Raw genomic sequence first — 17,500 nt, 5'->3', positions numbered from 1 at the left:
TACCAAAAACATAGCTCCGTCGTTTCCAAAATGCACTATAAAAAGCGGGGATCGCGCGAAATTGCTGTACAGGCTCATAAGTGTCTTCAAAGACTGTTAGGTGCCAGGAGCTCGGAAGAGAACGCAAGATTTGGAGCGACTATCGAGCGTACACAATCAGAAAGCGCACGGCCCAAAACGGTGCCCCGCTCTTCAACCGCTTATTAATCCGAAGACCACAGACGAAGACGATTTTTTAGACACCCAGATTTTCGTTAAATTTGTCTCCAATAAAAAAGTCTCAGCGACTGCATTGGCTCGGGGCCTTGTAGCGGGCGGTAAGATGCTCTCCCCCCCCCCCAAAAAAAACAAAAAAAACAAAAAACAAAAAACAAACAAACAAGACAAGAAATTCCTCGCTGCCCAAAAACCCACACACTCAGGATTGAAGAGTAAACACCGTTCAACTCGTTTCAAAGTGACTTTAATGTATCTTAGCTCAAACGGTTCGTTTTCATGTACACACTCTTTCATCAAATCTAGGCACTGTGTTTTGGGCACTGACTAGGCCGAGAAAAGAAGTTTGTCATGAGCATCTTTTTGGGCACCGGGGTGCTGCTTTCATACTTGCTTGAGAACGTCTAGATCTTATCCGTACTGGCCTTTTGGAGGCCGTTTGTGTCACGGAACGGGGAGTCATAAAAATCTCTTCAGTATCTGACTCGTCATTTTTGCCATCGAAAGCGTAGGGCAGAGGGCTCCATATGGAACTGAATCGTTGCGCCTGTTTCGAGGAGATCCATTTCAACTCGAAAGCCATCTGCCTTCGTTCCTCGAGGACGTGTTGCCTGAGACCGGGAACTTTGTACCTTTTGAACTGACCCTTGAGTGTATCTTTCGTCACGCTTTTAACGTAGTGAAGTGCACGCTTCATATCTTCGTCCATTGTTGCCTCCTCTTGCTTTTACAGGCCCTAGAGCTCTTTCTCTTTTTCTGCCTGACGAAAAACTCTTCTCTAGAGCGCTCTATGTTAGGGTGGTAAGGGCCGTTCACAGAATCAAGCAAATGCGCGTCTTCCTCCCGCATCATTCCCGACCCTTAGTTTTTTTTCTCAGAATTGCGCTTGTGCAAGCTCTGCTCGGTTACGACAGTCTTCTCTGAATTGCCTAACTGTTGCACCGATTAATTCCAGCTGCCTGCCCTTCAAGCTATGTCGCGGTTGCTGTTTTCCTAGCTTAAATATTTCCGCCAGGTTCCTCTCCCACTCATTTACGTTACTGGAACTACCCGCCTCAATACTCGATCCCTCGCTCTCTTGGTCTTCTTGACTTGAAATGATCGTTTCTTCGCATGGCTCCTTCACAATGCACTCTTCACTCTCGCTATCGTCCATTATCAGGTTTCGAATACGGTTCTTCTCTTCTTCGTTAAGTGGGCCGGCATTGTCAGTGGTTGTTTCCGGAGCTCAGGTCTTAGGCAACTCGAGCGGTAGTATCACTGCCAAGTTTGATGCCCATACAATGCAACCCATGGCATGATCTCTCAAAAATTGTTGGATGCCCTGCAGCCGGTTGACATTGGAGGGTTTTGAAGAAGTAGAAGGAGAGAAACATCTCCTTCTGGCACGTGATAAAAATGGGGCATTGGATGTTCATGGGCTTTGGTGACTTGAACTTTCGGTCGTGTGCTATCAGTCCTCCCTAACAAAGATTTTGAAAGATGAACAGAGTATCATGTAGACTAAAGTAAAAGGAGACTGAAAACGGACTATTTCCACCCGGCGGTCGTGTTTATCAGATTGCCTGACAACGTTTCCAAGCAAAGCTTACCTTCCAGTCATCTGGATCAAACAGTCTTGCGTACGCCTCGTCCTTAAAGATGACTTGCGTGTCCTCATCGACTTAACTCTTGTTGAACGCTTTTTGTGTCGTGATCAGCGCGATGTACTTGATAATAAAATGAACATAACAACACATCAGCTGATTCACGTCCTTGTTTGAACCCAGCTTTTGCAAAACACCACCAAAAAACCGTTGGGAAGTGTAAGTGAGACCATTTGGTTCGTGTCCAAAAAAATGCGTCCAGACGATTCATGCAGATTGTTCAGAGGCAAACTGATTTAGCAAGACAATGGACCTCGGTTTTCTTCAGAAGAATTCAAAGCATTTAGTCATAAATGGCAATTTGAGCACGAGACATCTTCAACAGGGTATCCCCAAGGCAATGAGAAGGCAAATCAAGCAGTCAAAGCGGCCAAGACCTTGATGAAGAAGGCAAAGAAAGCTGGCACTGATCCATACACTCTTGTCTCACAGAAACATACCTACCCCAAGGGCTTGGCTCAAGTCCTGTACAACGTCTAATGAGCAAAAGGACAAAAGCCTTACTTCCAACTACCGCGAACTTTCTTAAACCAAAGCTTTGCGCGAAGGTCGAAGCTCTTTGCGTGCATGCAAAAACAGGTTCATTACTACAACAAAGGAGCTAAAGACCTGGTAGATCTAAAGCCTGGTGACGTTGTCCGGATTGTTCCAATCGGCAATGGTGTAAAGGAACCAGTTAAGGCCGTTGTACAATCTAAGGTTAGCATACGGGAAACCGAGATTGGCACTGAGAATGGACGGGTGTACGTCCGCAACCGCCGTCACCTGCGAAAGTCTCAGGATCCTTTCGACAGAAGCTTTCCTGCGATGTCTTTCAAAGGCGTGGCTTCACCTACCAAGAATAACGTGAATAGCTCACTGAACCTCAAGAAACAATATGTCACAGAGCACACAACCATTTCCGCAGCAACAGCATCGGAGCCAAAAGGTTCAGTCACAAAAAGGCACACTCGTTTCCACCGTACTAGTTCATTCTATTGTGCTAGAAATTGAAATGGATAACCTTGCAAAATCCTTGCCAGAGTGTAAGAGAAGAAAACAGGAGAAATCAGCCTCGCCTTTGTGCACTACACTTCAAGATCACAGCAATGATTTTATGCCAAAAAAGGTTGACCTGTCATTCTCTCACGAGCTAGAATCTCTGAAAGAACAATTAATGGAAGAGCCCCTGGTGAATTCCTTGCGTGGCAGTGAGAACGTTGTGCGACTACAAGTCGTCTCCAGCGCATTTTGGCTACCACTGCGCGACAATGGAATTCCAGCTCTCTTGCAGGTCGTTCTCCGCTTTGACGTTTTTCGCATTGAAAATTCAAGTCTGCCTACCAGTTGTCAAAAACTTTGCAGGGCGTTAGCATCACCGGTCGTGGTGGCAGCAAATGACATTGAAAGAGGTATGGGCAACCTCGATTACTCGCTATACAGAAGTTTACAGGAAAGTCAAATTGGCGAAATACACGTTCGAAAAGTGCTGCACAGTCAAGAAGTCCTTGTCATTACTCGGTACCGGCGAGCACTGTGAGGAAACCATTGTGAGACATAGGTGACCGAGAGGGTGAATTTGGGGGAGCAAATGATTATCAATTACGATCTCATAGAGGTCTCTGGTGGCTAGTGCTTCTCCATAAGCAAACGAAAGCTCGTGGAAAATGCCATCAAAGCGGAGGAAATGGGAAAGGAATCGCCAAGAGCATTTGTTGAACATAGCGATGACGAGGCACCAGATGTAACGTACTAGTTTAAAGATATTCTGGAGAACAGCCTGTCGCAGACCGATGCTGGATTCTTCTGCGAACACTTCATCAGAATATTGAATTATGGCACACAAAGAGAGGGTACTACGCTTGATCGGTGAACCGAACAGTGGAAAAACCAGCTTGTTTACGCCAATTACTCGCATTATCCCTGAAAGGTTATTTAGTAGACTGAATTTCGATTAGGAAGGTGTATCTGGCAGCCTTTTTTTCCCTTGTGCATATTGCCATTACAAAAAATCAACATGTATCCAACCGGCTGGGAAAGTCAGCTCTGTGTTAAATCCGAGATGCACACGTCTGGGATACCACAGCGCGCGAAGTGGGCTTTAAGCTCGTTTATGACAGTACACGATGTAGTGTCTGGTTGTGCATCAACTTCCCAGAACCCCGAGTAATAATGCACTGTGATGAGGTAATTGAGGTCATTGCAGCTAAATAGGTCTGTTCCAATTTTCGCCCATGGTCTGTTTGGCACGTCATGTGAATGCAGCGTTTCCTTGGGTTGCTTGATGTCAAAGGAGCGTCAGATGCTGCATTTATCGATATAGTCCTTGACGGCACCAATACAAACATTCTCTGGCGCGTCTAAGGCAGCCTTCGATCTCAATGTGGGCTGAATGAATTCGCTCAAGCATTTCGTGTTTTAGGGTTGAAGGGATCACGGCTTGATTTCCACGGAATATTATGCCGTCTTGTTCACTCAGTTCATCGCGGAACTAAAAGTAACGAACTGCTGCTTCGGGGAGTTCGAGTTTGTCTTATGGCCAGCCAACTGCTATAATTAGACTGAGGGCCTGCAGGTCGGGGTGATTTTTCGTGTAAACACGGACGTCTTTTAAACGCGCAGCACCTATTTGAAGGCACTGGCCACTTTCCTATCCTAACTCAAACGGTGTTACTTCTTCCTGTAGATAAGCTCTGCTCCCTTTTCTTTGTTTAGCTTTATCTTGCGCTCACGGCATCTCTTCATTAAGGCATGCACTTTTGCGTCATGGTGCGTTGCTTCTTCTTCTAACCATTTGAATATGTAATTACAAAGGAAGCACTTTCTCCTCAATTTTTTCAAGACCCTGAGTGTTAGTCTGACCGGAGTTGAACTCACGACCTCCTGCGTGACAGCCCGGTGCTCAACCAAGTGAGCCACCGGTGTTCGGTATCAATCTTACCAGTGACACTAAATACATCCGGATACTGTTGCAGCATTGTATCTTTTTTTAGGAATGCACTGTTTTCTTTCTCTGTCTATCCTACTGCTGAAATGTTTTCGTGCTTCACTTGGATGAGTTCTATCTGTTTGCTAGACGGACTACTCAGGAAACGTTGGTAAAGATATCTTATGAATAAAAAAAAACCTGTTGAGCTGCCGAGCAGGAGCACTTGCCATCGTGAATTGACATCTTTCGACTGGCAAGAGAAACATTTAATAGCAGAAGCCAAAAATTAAGCTGATTTGAAATTTCACGCCCTTTTTTCGGTTTCTTGAAATATTTCATGAATTTTCTATTCATATAGTCACACAAAGACAAAAATGAGACAGCGCGTTTTCTCTTTTGAGTTTTGCAAAGCTCCAATATATGAACACCCGAAACTTAAATTGTCATTCTAACTTTAATTTCTTTTGTGAATTTAAGACACTTTTGTCGGGTCTCCTAGGTTTACATATCTTCGAGGGAACTCTATGCTGATGTTTTTGCTTGTTTGTACAAAAAAGCGCTTATTTTACTTGGATTGTCTCTCTTTAACCCTCTCATTAGTTTAGTCGTTTTGATTTAGATGTTGCGCATTGGAATGTGAGATTCAATCTCATGCAAGAGAGAAGCCATTGGGCTGACAGAAATCCCAATGTACCAAAAAGAATTTCCAAACAACAAAAAAGCCATGCCAAATGAATGTTACGAAGGTGGAGACGATTAAATGATTTCTGAAAAAAGAAATAGCATTGTTTTGTATGAATATCATGAGAAAAAAACAATGTGAAAGAACTCGTAAGCAAAGGAAATGATGCAGCCGCAAGTTCAGTAACGCGGGAGTTACTATACAAAGACCCTAATCATTATTCCAAAAAAGATCTGCAAGTGTCATCTCCGTGTTTCCGTTGAACACGCCATGAAAATTCATGCGGCTCCAAATTATCCCTGTCAATAATATAACATATCTCAAATAGGACGGGGACAACGGAGATGGCCAAGACACACTTATAGTAGTACAGGGAGGTCATAGAAAAATATTCTAAACATTATTCCAGCAAAGGTCTGCAAGTGTCATCTCCGTGTTTCCGTTGTACACGCCATGCTTTGAGAAATTCATACGGCTCCAAATCATCCCTGTCAATAAATAACAGATCTCAAATAAGACGGGGGCAACGCAGATGGCGGAGACACACTTACAGTAATATAGGGAGGTAATAGAAACGATGAAATAATGAAATAACCTAAACATTATGCCATAAAAAGTATCCGCAAGTATCGTCTCCGTGTTTTCGTTTACTGCCGCCCGCACCCCACCCCCCCTCCCCAACGCTTTAAGAAATTCATGCGGCTCAAATATGACTGTTACAACGAAGATGGCGGAGACACCCTTACAGTACAAATGGAATAACCAATCACAATACTATTACAACAACTACTGACCGCACTACTACTACAATTACTACTACTATTCTTTCTATTGCTACTACTATTACTACAACTACTAGTACTCGTACAAGAACTGCTACAGAATATTTCAACATAATATCAATAATAATACTTAAAAATGCTAAAATTTATTGATATATTTATTCCATTTGAACTGTAAGTGTGTTTCCGCCGTTTCCGCCGTCTCCGTTGTTCCTGTCCTAGTTAAAATCTTTTGATGGCAGACACGAATCAAGTTACATAAACTACTTATCTTCGGTACCCTTATTGTATACCCGCATTAGGGGTGCTTTGATGGTTCACGGGTATACATTTCCGAGTCTTTTACCCTTTTCGTGGGAACCGGCTCGGCTGTTCCACTCTTTCCCCTTTGCTGTACATAATCTCAATCGAGATTTTGGCTGCTTCACTTTGCTCTTCTCTTGATATTCAGGGTTTTCTGCTTGCTGGCCTTTCTGATCGCTTGCTCTCTCTTTCTCATTACAGGCCGTTAAACCCTTTTCGGAGCTTTTCGTGTTTATGCCTTTAAATATATTTCTGTGGGCTCTAAATTGGGCAAGTGTCGTGGTCTCTAGTTCGGGCGTTAGAGGTGTCTTTAAGACTCTCCTGTGGACTTTCGACAAAATCGACCTCCGACTTCCTTTTCTCTGTTGTAGACTTTCCACAAAAGTAAGATACTGAGAGATCTTTGAACCGTGACTGGGCATCTTTTTCTAATTGATTAAAGAAATTGGCTCCCTCGCCTGAAGGCACGCGAGCCGGCTGCCTTGGCACTTGTCATTATTTACAAACGCTCTTTCCCTCTCAAAGCTGTGGTTTGCCTCCTTGAGTGTTTTCTTGGCTCTTTTCTTTTCAGTATGTTCTACCATTGCTTGGAATAAGACATGATCATTTGTGGAACCATGTCACATACATAATTGCCTCTCAGTTTCCGTCTGTCGTTCTCTAGCAGCTACTTGTTAAAAGGGGTGGTCGTGAGTAGTATATCATGCATGATTCGCCCTCCTTTTTTTGAGCAAACGAATTTGAAAAGCTGAGGAGCGTTTCTAGGGGCGTTGCTAAGGACGCGTTAAAACGGAAGCTTCTGATTGGTTCGAAGTACAGGGGTAGGTTATTAGGGTTATCAAAGCTCTAATACTTTGAATAATTATCCAGCTGACTCCTGATTGGTCGAGAGGAGATTTGATTGACAGACCGTGGGAATTTTTCAGGGGCGTGGTGGTGGGCGTTCCGTGCGACCCGTTTTTGTGGACGTTTAAACAGAGGAACCCGTTGTGGGCATGAAGGCGTTTCCTTAGGCGTTTTTTAGGTCCCAGACCTCACTGGGGCACCTCTCCCCAATAAGGAGGAAAAGGTCCCAGACCCCTCGGATAAAAACACAAAACACAAGAAAATCCAACCAAAACAGATTTTAATGACTATTTACAAGAGCTATACAAGACGATGGTGCCCCTCACATGCACCCTAGTTTATTATGATCCACGCTGATTTGGATGTGGCCGGCCAATGAGAGGATCCAGAACACAATCATCCCACCGGTCACATCCAAGTAGAGTCTCCTTAAAGTCACCTCAGTTCCGTTTCGTCCCTACTCAGTCCACACACAAAAGTCGGCGCCGCGTACGCGCACCGCGCAACTTTACAGATTAAAACTTGAGGAGTTCCCGAAAGGACATTTTACTCATGAGTTGCTCGGAGTTACTCCCTCAATTTGAGTTACTCAGGGTTGCTCGGAGCTACTCCATCAATTTGAGTTACTCAGGGTTGCTCGGAATTACTCCTCAGTTGCTCATTTGCGCATGAGTTGCTCGTTTACTCTTGGGTTGCTCATTTGCTCTTGAGTTGCTCATTTTACTTATGAGTTCCTCGGAGTTACTCCCTCAATTTGAGTTACTCAGGGTTGCTCGGAGTTACTCCCTCAATTTGAGTTACTCAGGGTTTCTCGGAGTTACTCCCTCAATTTGAGTTACTCAGGGTTGCTCGGAGTTACTCATGGGTTGCTCAATTGCTCATGGGTTGCTCATTTGCTCATGAGTTGCTCTGAGTGACTCCCTCAATTTGAGTAACATGCGTTTCCTGGAGCACTTGTTTGGTCTTCCGTGACTGAACAAAGCCTACTTTTTACCGTTCGGTTCCTAAAGTTTGTGCTGCCCCACACCGCGTTTGCTCAAAAATTGACCACATTTGTATTTTGGAAAAAGAAAGACACGAGCTAAATCTACATAGCTGCTTTTGTTATTTGATTCGAGACCATTCGTAACACCCTATGTTCAGAGGGAGTCTGGGTTTACTTAGCAAGGGTTTCATTCGGTTCGAGGCGTGTGGGCTTTGTCTCGTCCGTTGAGAAAAGTGGGATCTCTCTGAGCTTGTTTCTCTTTTGTCGATGACATAGGTTTTGTCCTTGTTTTTGTGATAGTACTGTTTGGCATACGCCCGACATCGGGCTTTGTTTCCGTGGTAGTATTGTCTCCTCTTGGCTTTAATCATGTCCTTCTGTCAGCAGGCGAGGATCGTTCCTGCTGTCATTTCACCCACTGGCTTCGGTGGGTTTGCCACTCCATCGAGCATTTTCTTTGGGATGGTGTCTTTAAACCCTTCTGGTTCAGTCATTTGGCTAGGCTGTCGCGTTGGTTCTGTGTTTGCAACAGTCACCACACAGGGTGTCTCCACGGTATGGGTTGACGTTGTCACGAGCGGAGGTTGTGTCGTGGTCGTTTTTCGTGCTCTCTTGTGGTGTCTCACTTTTTGTCGGGTCTTGTCCCTCCATCTCTTCTTTTGCTCCTTAACCTTGTCCGGGTTTTTGGTTCGCCATCGTTTGATTTGCTCGAGCTTGTTCTCTTTCTGGATTTTCAGTTGTCGCTTCAACCTTTCGATCTCTTGAATCAGTATTGCGAGTGTCGCCTCCATGTCTTGTTGATACACTCTTTGGTAGATGGCACGGACTTCACTAAGTCAACAAAGGCAACCCGAGCTCAATCAGACAACGTTGTCCTCCTCCGTGGCTTCTCGTTTATGATGATCTTCGCCGCAGTTTCACCCTTTTATTGGTTCGTGCAAAAGTAAACTTAGCCTACACCTAGGATCTCTCACCCTTACCCTCAGTGTGCTCCCTACTTGGGGGAGTAACTCCAAGGGCTGATGAGTAATTCATGGTTACTCATTCTGAGTCACTCGCCCCGTGACTCACAACGAGTATTTTGGGGGGAGTCACTCCAAGGGCTGATGAGTAACTCATTCTGAGTGACTCGCTCCGTGACTCACAATGAGTATAAAAACTATAAAAGCAGACGTCAAACTCGCGATGCTCATTTGGAGCAATCCCTTTGGGTGAGTGTATGCCACAACTCTGCCGCTACTGCCACAAACCATTTAGTCGAGCTTATAACAGAGACGGTCACGAGAGGCGAGGTTGTTGGAAACGCATAGACCAGGAGCCTGTGGGAGACACAACCATGGGGGACATATTTGAGGAAGTACCAGCCTATGCTGCCTCGGAAGAGAGAAGTGAAGAAGATGAGGAGCAAAACCAAGATGAAGAGAAAGAAAAAGACCCGGACTCGGACATGGTCATCGAGTCTGAGGATGAAGACGTTAGTGACAGGGAAATGGATGACCAAGATCCCTGGGAAACTCTGCGCCAAGAGGTGGAAGAGTCACTGAGTTCAACCTATGACAAAAAAGTCAACAAGTTCTTGAAGGAGGGGGGTCTCTGAAACAATAGCTGAGGCCAAATGCCATGTTATCCGTTTACAGAAGAAAGTTGCGAGGGCTGTACTTGTACTATCCCCACTGATTTGAACATCTAAATCCCGACCCCGTGCATAAACACGTTATGAAAACCCGACATCGTTTCATGGAGGAGGATTCAATTGAGGTTGAAGAGACTACAGACGCAGCTGTGGAGAGACGGAAATTTTTATTGAACAGGATGTTCTGACCGCGTCCCATCCTAACGCAAGATAAAGAAGACCAAAATGATGATGACAACTGAACGATTTTTTATGTTTACAAACAAGGTTGTTTGCGCTACTGTGCATTATGTTGCGACCTTCTTATGACTTCCTTCACCATATCTATTCAGACTGTATGGGTACATTTGTGTCGGGATACCAGTACATGGGACCCGGCACGCATTTGAAAAAGAGACTCAAGCGTGGCGATCCGGGCATCAATCGGCTGGACAATATCGCCAAACAACATGACATCGATTATTCCCAGCCCAAGAATTAACAAGACAAATGGAATGCCGATGCGAAAATGGTGAAGGCCATCAGCAATTTCCCCGGGAAGAAAACCTGGACCGAAGCATTGTCAAGAGAATCATGCAAGCCAAACAAAAACTCAAATTGTAAAATACTTTAATGGCTGACTCACGATGTTGTTGTTGTTACAAACATTAAAAAACAAAGTTCTTGACTTCCATGTCTCTGCTCTTTATTTACCAAAATGTTTTTCTACAACGTATTTAACTCCAACCCACTCTTTCTTGTCTTTAGGAGGCATCAGACTGCTAGGGTCGTGACATGGGGGATACGCCCATCCATACGAAGAAATTATGAATTTTGGGTATATCCCCCTATCCCCTCATCCGGTCTTATGACCATAGAAGTCCGGCCAAATATTGGGTATACCCATAGACTTGAAAAAACTAATAGTCAAATATTGCACGAAGTTTATTTACGTCGCTATGCAAAATACACCAGGAACAAGGCATCATTTCTGGTCATGATAACAAACCGACTTTCGCCGCAAACACAGCGTTTCCACAGTGAAAAAGACGGTGGCACGGGCAAATAGAACAACAAAAGATAACCTTTGCAGTTTAATCAAACTGCGGACTGCAGACTAACTCTGAATCACAGTTATTGAAAGCTAACCGCTCAAAAATGGGTCCTGAAACTTAAATACCGCTTATCAGCACTGTTTGAAATGGGTGTTTAGCCTTAAGGCTAATTTGCTTATTTGCAGGCAGCCAGCAGTCTGCCTTTTGCAGTTATCATACACCAGAAAGGGAAGAAGAAAAAGAAGAAGTTCTAACTTCAGGATCATGTGGCGCTGAAAATTAATAAAATGGAAAAGGAAACGCCCCTTCATCCAAATGTGCTACTTGCTCAAATTGGAGAAATTGAAGGGGACCGCGCCAAAATAATCACAAAAATTTGGATTTATCAGTACAAGCAGACTCACCAAAATTAAAAAAATAAATAAACAAATATTTTATTTGATAACTCAAAAGAAATAACACTTACAAGAGCCTACAAAATGGCTTCTGATCAATAGATTATGAAACCCTTTTTCCTGACTTTTCAAAGTTTTGTTTTTACTTGCCTTTGATTATTACGAATTCAAGGTAAGCAAAAGATAGAGCAAATAACTAAGCAAATTAAAAATCAACAATACATCATGTATGTTTCAGTTCTTTTATTCCTTAGAAGATAATTCAATACTGTTGCTCCCTGCCCTCCTAAGGAGATTCATTAATGAACAATGTCCTAAAAGGCTCTGAGAAAGAAAAGTAGAATCGGTTATCATGCACTGTATGCCTAACCCCAACCTTAATGCTAATCATTTAAAATCAGTGCCTACAATTGTAGACTTAACAACCATTGGGGTTTTATAAAATACTCATGAAAATCTAAGCTACACTAAGTTCATCCCCTCACCTCTAGGACCAATTTACTAACCAATATATTACACGTACTTACTAAGAATTGATGGGTTTTTGTTGATGTTTCCTACTATCAATTTCAACCTAGTTTAAAAAAATGACCCAGGTTGAAATTAAAATTAATCTGAATTTAAATTTAACTGTAACATACACGTGCTGGAAAGGTCACCCAAGGTCAGTGTTTTCTACCCCCCGCAAAGCCTGAGTCTTCGTTTGAGTTACGATGGACCAGCTGCAGCCACGACCAAGCGAACTTAGCTTCCTTTTGTGTGACGTCTGCCAGCAAGGGTTCACCAACCAACGCAACCTCGTCCAACACCAGACCACGGTTCATGCCGAACTTTCGTGGAGTTGTCCTCAGTGTGGACGAACGCTCAATCGTCAAGACAACTTCCATCGACACGTCCAGATTAGTCAAAAGCGCCGACACAAGACCAGTCCGACGACGATACACCACCCGCCAAGCAGCTTCGGGAGAGTCACGAGGGTCCGGAATGTGGCCGTACGTTCGAGCAAGCCATCAGTCTAGAACGACACTGGGTGCAGATCCACCAGCCTAAGCGGTGTACTACCTGCGTTGAACAGTTTCTTGGCACCCGTGCGTTGACGGCCCACCGACGGAGTGATCATCCCAAACCGTTCGAGTGTGATCAGTGTGGGCGAACCTTTGCTCATTTGAACAATCTCACGCGTCACCAAACCGCAAAACATCGTGCGGCTCCGAGACAGAGCGCTGGTGGTGCAGCAGCAGCAGCCCCTGTGGACGATCCGCCTAACTGGCGAACTATGGCGTATCCCATATAGTACACATTCCTCCCAGAGGCAGAACACAGTCCCCTTCCCATCTACCAACAAAAATGGGGACAAATACGCACACAGTTTCGTCGCAACAACCGTCTTCACGATCGGTACACCATTCGTTTGCGCGATCTGCAACCAGCGACGATAGCGACCCATTTGAATGACATCTTTCGAGATCAGCGAACTGTTTTTAAGTTGAACTTGTCCTTTGGTTTTCTTTTGCGGAACCAAGAGACTGGGGACTTGAGGTATTATCATGCCTCTGCGAACAATCATCTGGCCTTTCCTGAACCCTTTGTCATCGCACGAGAAGCGGACCTGCAGCAAGTACGCGAGGCACTGAACAACCTGGATGTCTTGGAGTGGTCGTGACAGTGGCTTCCAGTTAAATCAGACGGGCTTCCAGTTAAATCGATACGAAAAGACCTGTGAGGGGACCGTCGTCCACAAGTTCCCTGGAGGTGTCTACCGACCTGCTCCATCTCTCTTTGAACAGTTGGAAGAACAAGGGATTGAGGTGCCCGAACGTCTGAAATGCTATCCTTATTGGGAGACGTATGACATCGAGGCCATGCTCGTATCTCAACAAGACTTGAAAAATACGGATGAATTACAGTGGACACAAACACATGTAACCGCCAGTGTCAGTATTTGTTCCAACGTCCCCGAGTTTACGGAGCCCGTATGTTTTATCAGTAACGGCAATCCCAACGAGTTGGTAGCTGAGATTGTAGAGCACCTTGAGAGTATCTGTGCAGCGGCTGAGGCTATCTTATGGAAGATCCCGAGATGGAGGCACTTTTCGAATCCAAAAAGCTGGAGGAACAAGAGGAGGAAGAGGAAGAGGAGACAGAGGAGGAGGACGATAACGACGAGGAGACTCCCCTAATGCTCTCTATTTGTGGAGTATAATGCAGGAGATGCCCACCAGACACTATGCTCGTCGGCGTGCTGAGGGAATGATTGCGTGACGAACCCGTAAGAACGTTTGCGTAGGAGGCTAGAACGGCACCGTAACGTCGAGAATTGCTCCGAAATTAAGCCTCTCAACTGGTGAACGAATCTTAGTTCGCGGACTCGTGTCCATTGATGTTGACACGTACGAAGTGGAGTCGTGTAAAAAGACCATCAAACGCAATCTCCCTTCGACAATTGGGTTCTTCGTGTACCAGAATGCCAAGAATTCTACTACGACTGCGTCGACAAGTGTCTCGATCGCAGTGATTTCCAACTCTGTGAGATGGACACGGACAGTGCCTACATGGATCTAAATGTTTTTGCTCTTTGGCCATTTCAATTTCAGCAGGAAAAGAAAACAAACAGCGGTTACAAACATTTTCATTTTGTACTTGACGTTTCGTATGCTGCAATATACATCATCAGAAGTGACGGTTAAAACCGTTACACAAAAATTTTAAAACTTGAGTGTAAAATTAAAGAATCGCTATTAATCAGGGACTTAAAACCTTGTCCTAATGAAAACATTGGAAGTGGGAAGCTTTTCTTTATTAATTTCTTCCGGAAGTTACATTATTGCCTCTCTCAAGTTTTAAAATTTTTGTGTAACAGTTTTAACCGTCACTCTTAATGATGTATGTTGCAGCATACGAAAGGTGTCTTTTCTTTTCCTGCTACATGGCTCTTTCAGGTGAAAGTTTGGAGAGTTTGGTCAAACCTGAACTGAGAGAGGCATTTGAGGCGAACAAGGCCCATTGGTTTCCGCGTACGGACACGTCTGAACTTCGTGCGTACGATAAGCGAACACCGGGACTCTTCAAGGAGGAATGGCAAGGGGACGGCATCATCGGACTTGCCAGTAAAACCTACTACTGCTATGGGGCTAAGGAAAAGTTTAGCTGTAAGGGCGTGAGCAAAGGCTTGACGCAATCGATAAGGACAAATATCTCAACGTCCTCCTCACTCAGCGCCCGAGCAGTGGTGTCAATCGTGGCTTTCGCACCGTCAACAATACCATGTACACGTACAATCAAGTGCGCGACGGCTTTTCTTACTTTTACCCAAAACGTAAAGTCCTGGGTGATGGTGTGAGCACACAACCTTTGGATATTTGAAAGTTGCGGGGTGCATGTACGGGGCACAAACTTTTGTGTACAGTTTTAAAAAACTGAGTAGGGACACTACGGAACTGAGGTGACTTTAAGGAGACTCTACTCCATTTCTTGTATATATTGTAAATATTTGTTACGGGGCACCAATTCTTGATGTAACCGGTGGGATGATTGTGTTCTGGATCCTCTCATCGGCCGGCCACATCCAAAATCAGCGTGGACCATAATAAACTAGGGTGCATGCGCGGGGCACCATCTTCTTGTATAGATCTTGTAAATAGTCATTAAAATCTGTTTTGGTTGAAATTCTTGTGTGTTTTATGTTTTTATCCGAGGGAATCTGGGACTTTTTCTTCCTAATTGGGGAGAGGTGCCCCAGTGAGGTCTGGGGCCTAAAAGAACGCCTAAGGAAACGCCTTCAACGCCTACAACGGGTTTCTCCGTTTAAACGTCTACAAAAACGGGTCACACGGAACGCTCACGACCACGCCCCTGAAAAATTCCCACGGTCTGTCAATCAAATATCCTCTCGACCAATCAGGAGTCAGCTGGATAATTATTAATGATAATCCTAATAACCTACCCTATACTTCGAACCAATCAGAAACCTCCGTTTGAACGCGTCCTTAGCAACGCCCCTAGCAACGCTCCTTAAATTCCTTTGCTCAAAAAAGGAGCGCGAAACATACAAGATATACTACTGTCGTGTTATACGTAGTCGTAACGATCGTGAAATGCTAGATGTAAAATTTATTATTATGCATTTATACGTAAGTCAATTTCAGAAACATCCGCTGGTTTGCGACGAGAATCTTATGCAAGTGCTCAGCCATAAGGTCAACCCCCTCAGTCGGGAGCGGCTGTCACCGTGAGAATTTAAACTAAATTGCGGCAAAGGAAAGTAAAAGCAGAGACCGCGATCTAGAAAGGCAAGAATGTAAATATTTAGATCCTAATTTTAAGTAAGTTAATTTTAGCCATAAGCTTTCATCCTTTCAGGTAAACTTGCACGTTACGCAGAATTAACTTTATTTTACGGTATTCATTAAATCTCTAGGTTAAGAAAGTATTAGAGATGAGGTATACAGGTCAAAACACCGTGTTAGTATGCGTTATTTATTTGTTAAATTGTTTACTTTTTATCATAGCTATTAGTTTGTTGAGTTGGCATTATTAGTCTTCCTGTGGTAAGGGGCCTGTGTTAGCTAATTTATATTCCTTTTCCTTCTCGTGGAACCGGAAGACTCTCGTCACACAGCTGTAAGGCAGGTGAAGTGTTAATTTAAAACTGTTAACAACCCGGCAGCGTTTTCCGACACAATTTCAAAGTCATTGGAGTTCACTGTTGACATCAAAACGGCTTCAGGACCTTGAAAATACCCGGCCACTATTGCGGCATTTTTTGAAGAACGAGGCATATAACAGTACACGCCATGGAAATTCACGGTTTATGGTTATAAAAGGTGGATACAGATTATCGAAGAGCAACTCGTGTTTTAAGCAAGATAAGTATAGCGTAGGCCAAGTAGCTTGCAATCTGGAGGGCGGGTTTTCCTGCGTGACACTGCTTGGCATAAGCGCTTATTGATGATAATGACTATGAAGATGGTAGTGGTGTTAACTAACAAGGGATTCACTCCATCTTGTTTTTTCCTTTTGAAACCTTCGCTTTTCTTACTATTTAACCAAGATGTATAGAAGGATTTCAAACAAATAGTCTTTTATCAATGTGAATATTGCGCCCTAAACATTGCTTTGAACGGATTCATGCATGATTATCGTCGTTAACCTGATGGTTCATTTCATATTCACTCCGAAGCTCAAATTAATATATGAAATTTAATATATTAATTCTACAATGATTTCCTTCAGAAAAATGTCAGTCAACCAAGAGCGAATGTGGAGCCAATCAAAGCGTGTTAACGCTCATCAGGCTTCCAGGAAAATTCATATTGAACAGTTTGCTGCTTATATTTTTTAAGACCCTGCGGGTAAATTGACTTTTGCAACCGTTGCGTTGTGCGATCTCACGGGAAAAATTACCACAAACCTAATTACTTTCCTTTTCCCAGATTTTCAGTAGACTTTGGCAGAGATTTATTTCCAAGTGAACAAATACCCCTAGTTTATCTGCACATCTTTTGTTCCTTGATACAACGACTTTCCTAGAACTAGCGTGGCGATCATAGAGACGGAATATTTCTCAATCTTGAAAAACAGGGAAATGATGTATGCAAATTACAGGATGACGTTAGTTCATTTATCGCCCACAGGTATTGTTGTCTTTATATTAGCTTCTTGCATGAAGAAAGCGGAGGCGGCAGTTGTCACGAATATTCAGATGCTCCGGTTGAATGAACAAGCTTCCTATAGCCAATGATAGAAATGGCAGTTGATGAACATCATTGTGTAACAAGTACACATTTCTTGCACTTTCTTCTTGCTGTCTCCTTGAAATGTAGCATGAACTTAAGAGCTTCTGCTTCGTTGCCTGGTGATGAGGTGGGTTAAGTTGATACAAGCTAATGTTGTAAAAGCACGTGTAATTGGAGCTATACTAAACGCAGTTCTTAAAATGGAATATCTTCACCGGTTCTGTTTGAATAACTAATCATTATCAGTGCTTTTTGCGCTTTGGATTTTCACAGTTTTCTAAGCGGGTTAAGGTAAGAAAGCTTAAGTGGTCTAAAGAAACCTGGCTCATTGATGC

The 17,500-nt window shown here is 43.8% G+C and overlaps 1 protein-coding gene and 1 long non-coding RNA gene across 5 annotated transcripts in view; one reads left to right on the top strand and one right to left on the bottom strand.

Annotated features, from left to right (window-relative positions):
* Positions 1-17,500, bottom strand: part of LOC138016671 (uncharacterized) — a 310,549-nt gene that overhangs the window by 98,086 nt on the left and 194,963 nt on the right. The window lies entirely within an intron of this gene.
* Positions 15,986-17,500, top strand: part of LOC138016670 (uncharacterized) — a 171,002-nt gene continuing 169,487 nt past the window's right edge. The window contains exons 1-2 of one of the 4 annotated variants that reach the window (XM_068863857.1): positions 15,986-16,059; positions 17,064-17,292. In XM_068863857.1, the coding sequence (XP_068719958.1) occupies positions 17,167-17,292 (126 nt within the window). In that variant the 5' untranslated portion in view covers positions 15,986-16,059; positions 17,064-17,166. Of the gene's footprint in view, positions 16,254-17,063; positions 17,293-17,500 lie in introns of all 4 variants that reach the window. The other 3 variants (XM_068863856.1, XM_068863859.1, XM_068863858.1) reach the window with 3 other exon arrangements.

This window comes from Montipora capricornis, chromosome 9 (assembly GCF_036669925.1).
Source record: "Montipora capricornis isolate CH-2021 chromosome 9, ASM3666992v2, whole genome shotgun sequence".
Taxonomy (NCBI): Eukaryota; Metazoa; Cnidaria; class Anthozoa; order Scleractinia; family Acroporidae; genus Montipora; species Montipora capricornis.
This window is presented reverse-complemented; position numbering and strand designations above follow the sequence as displayed.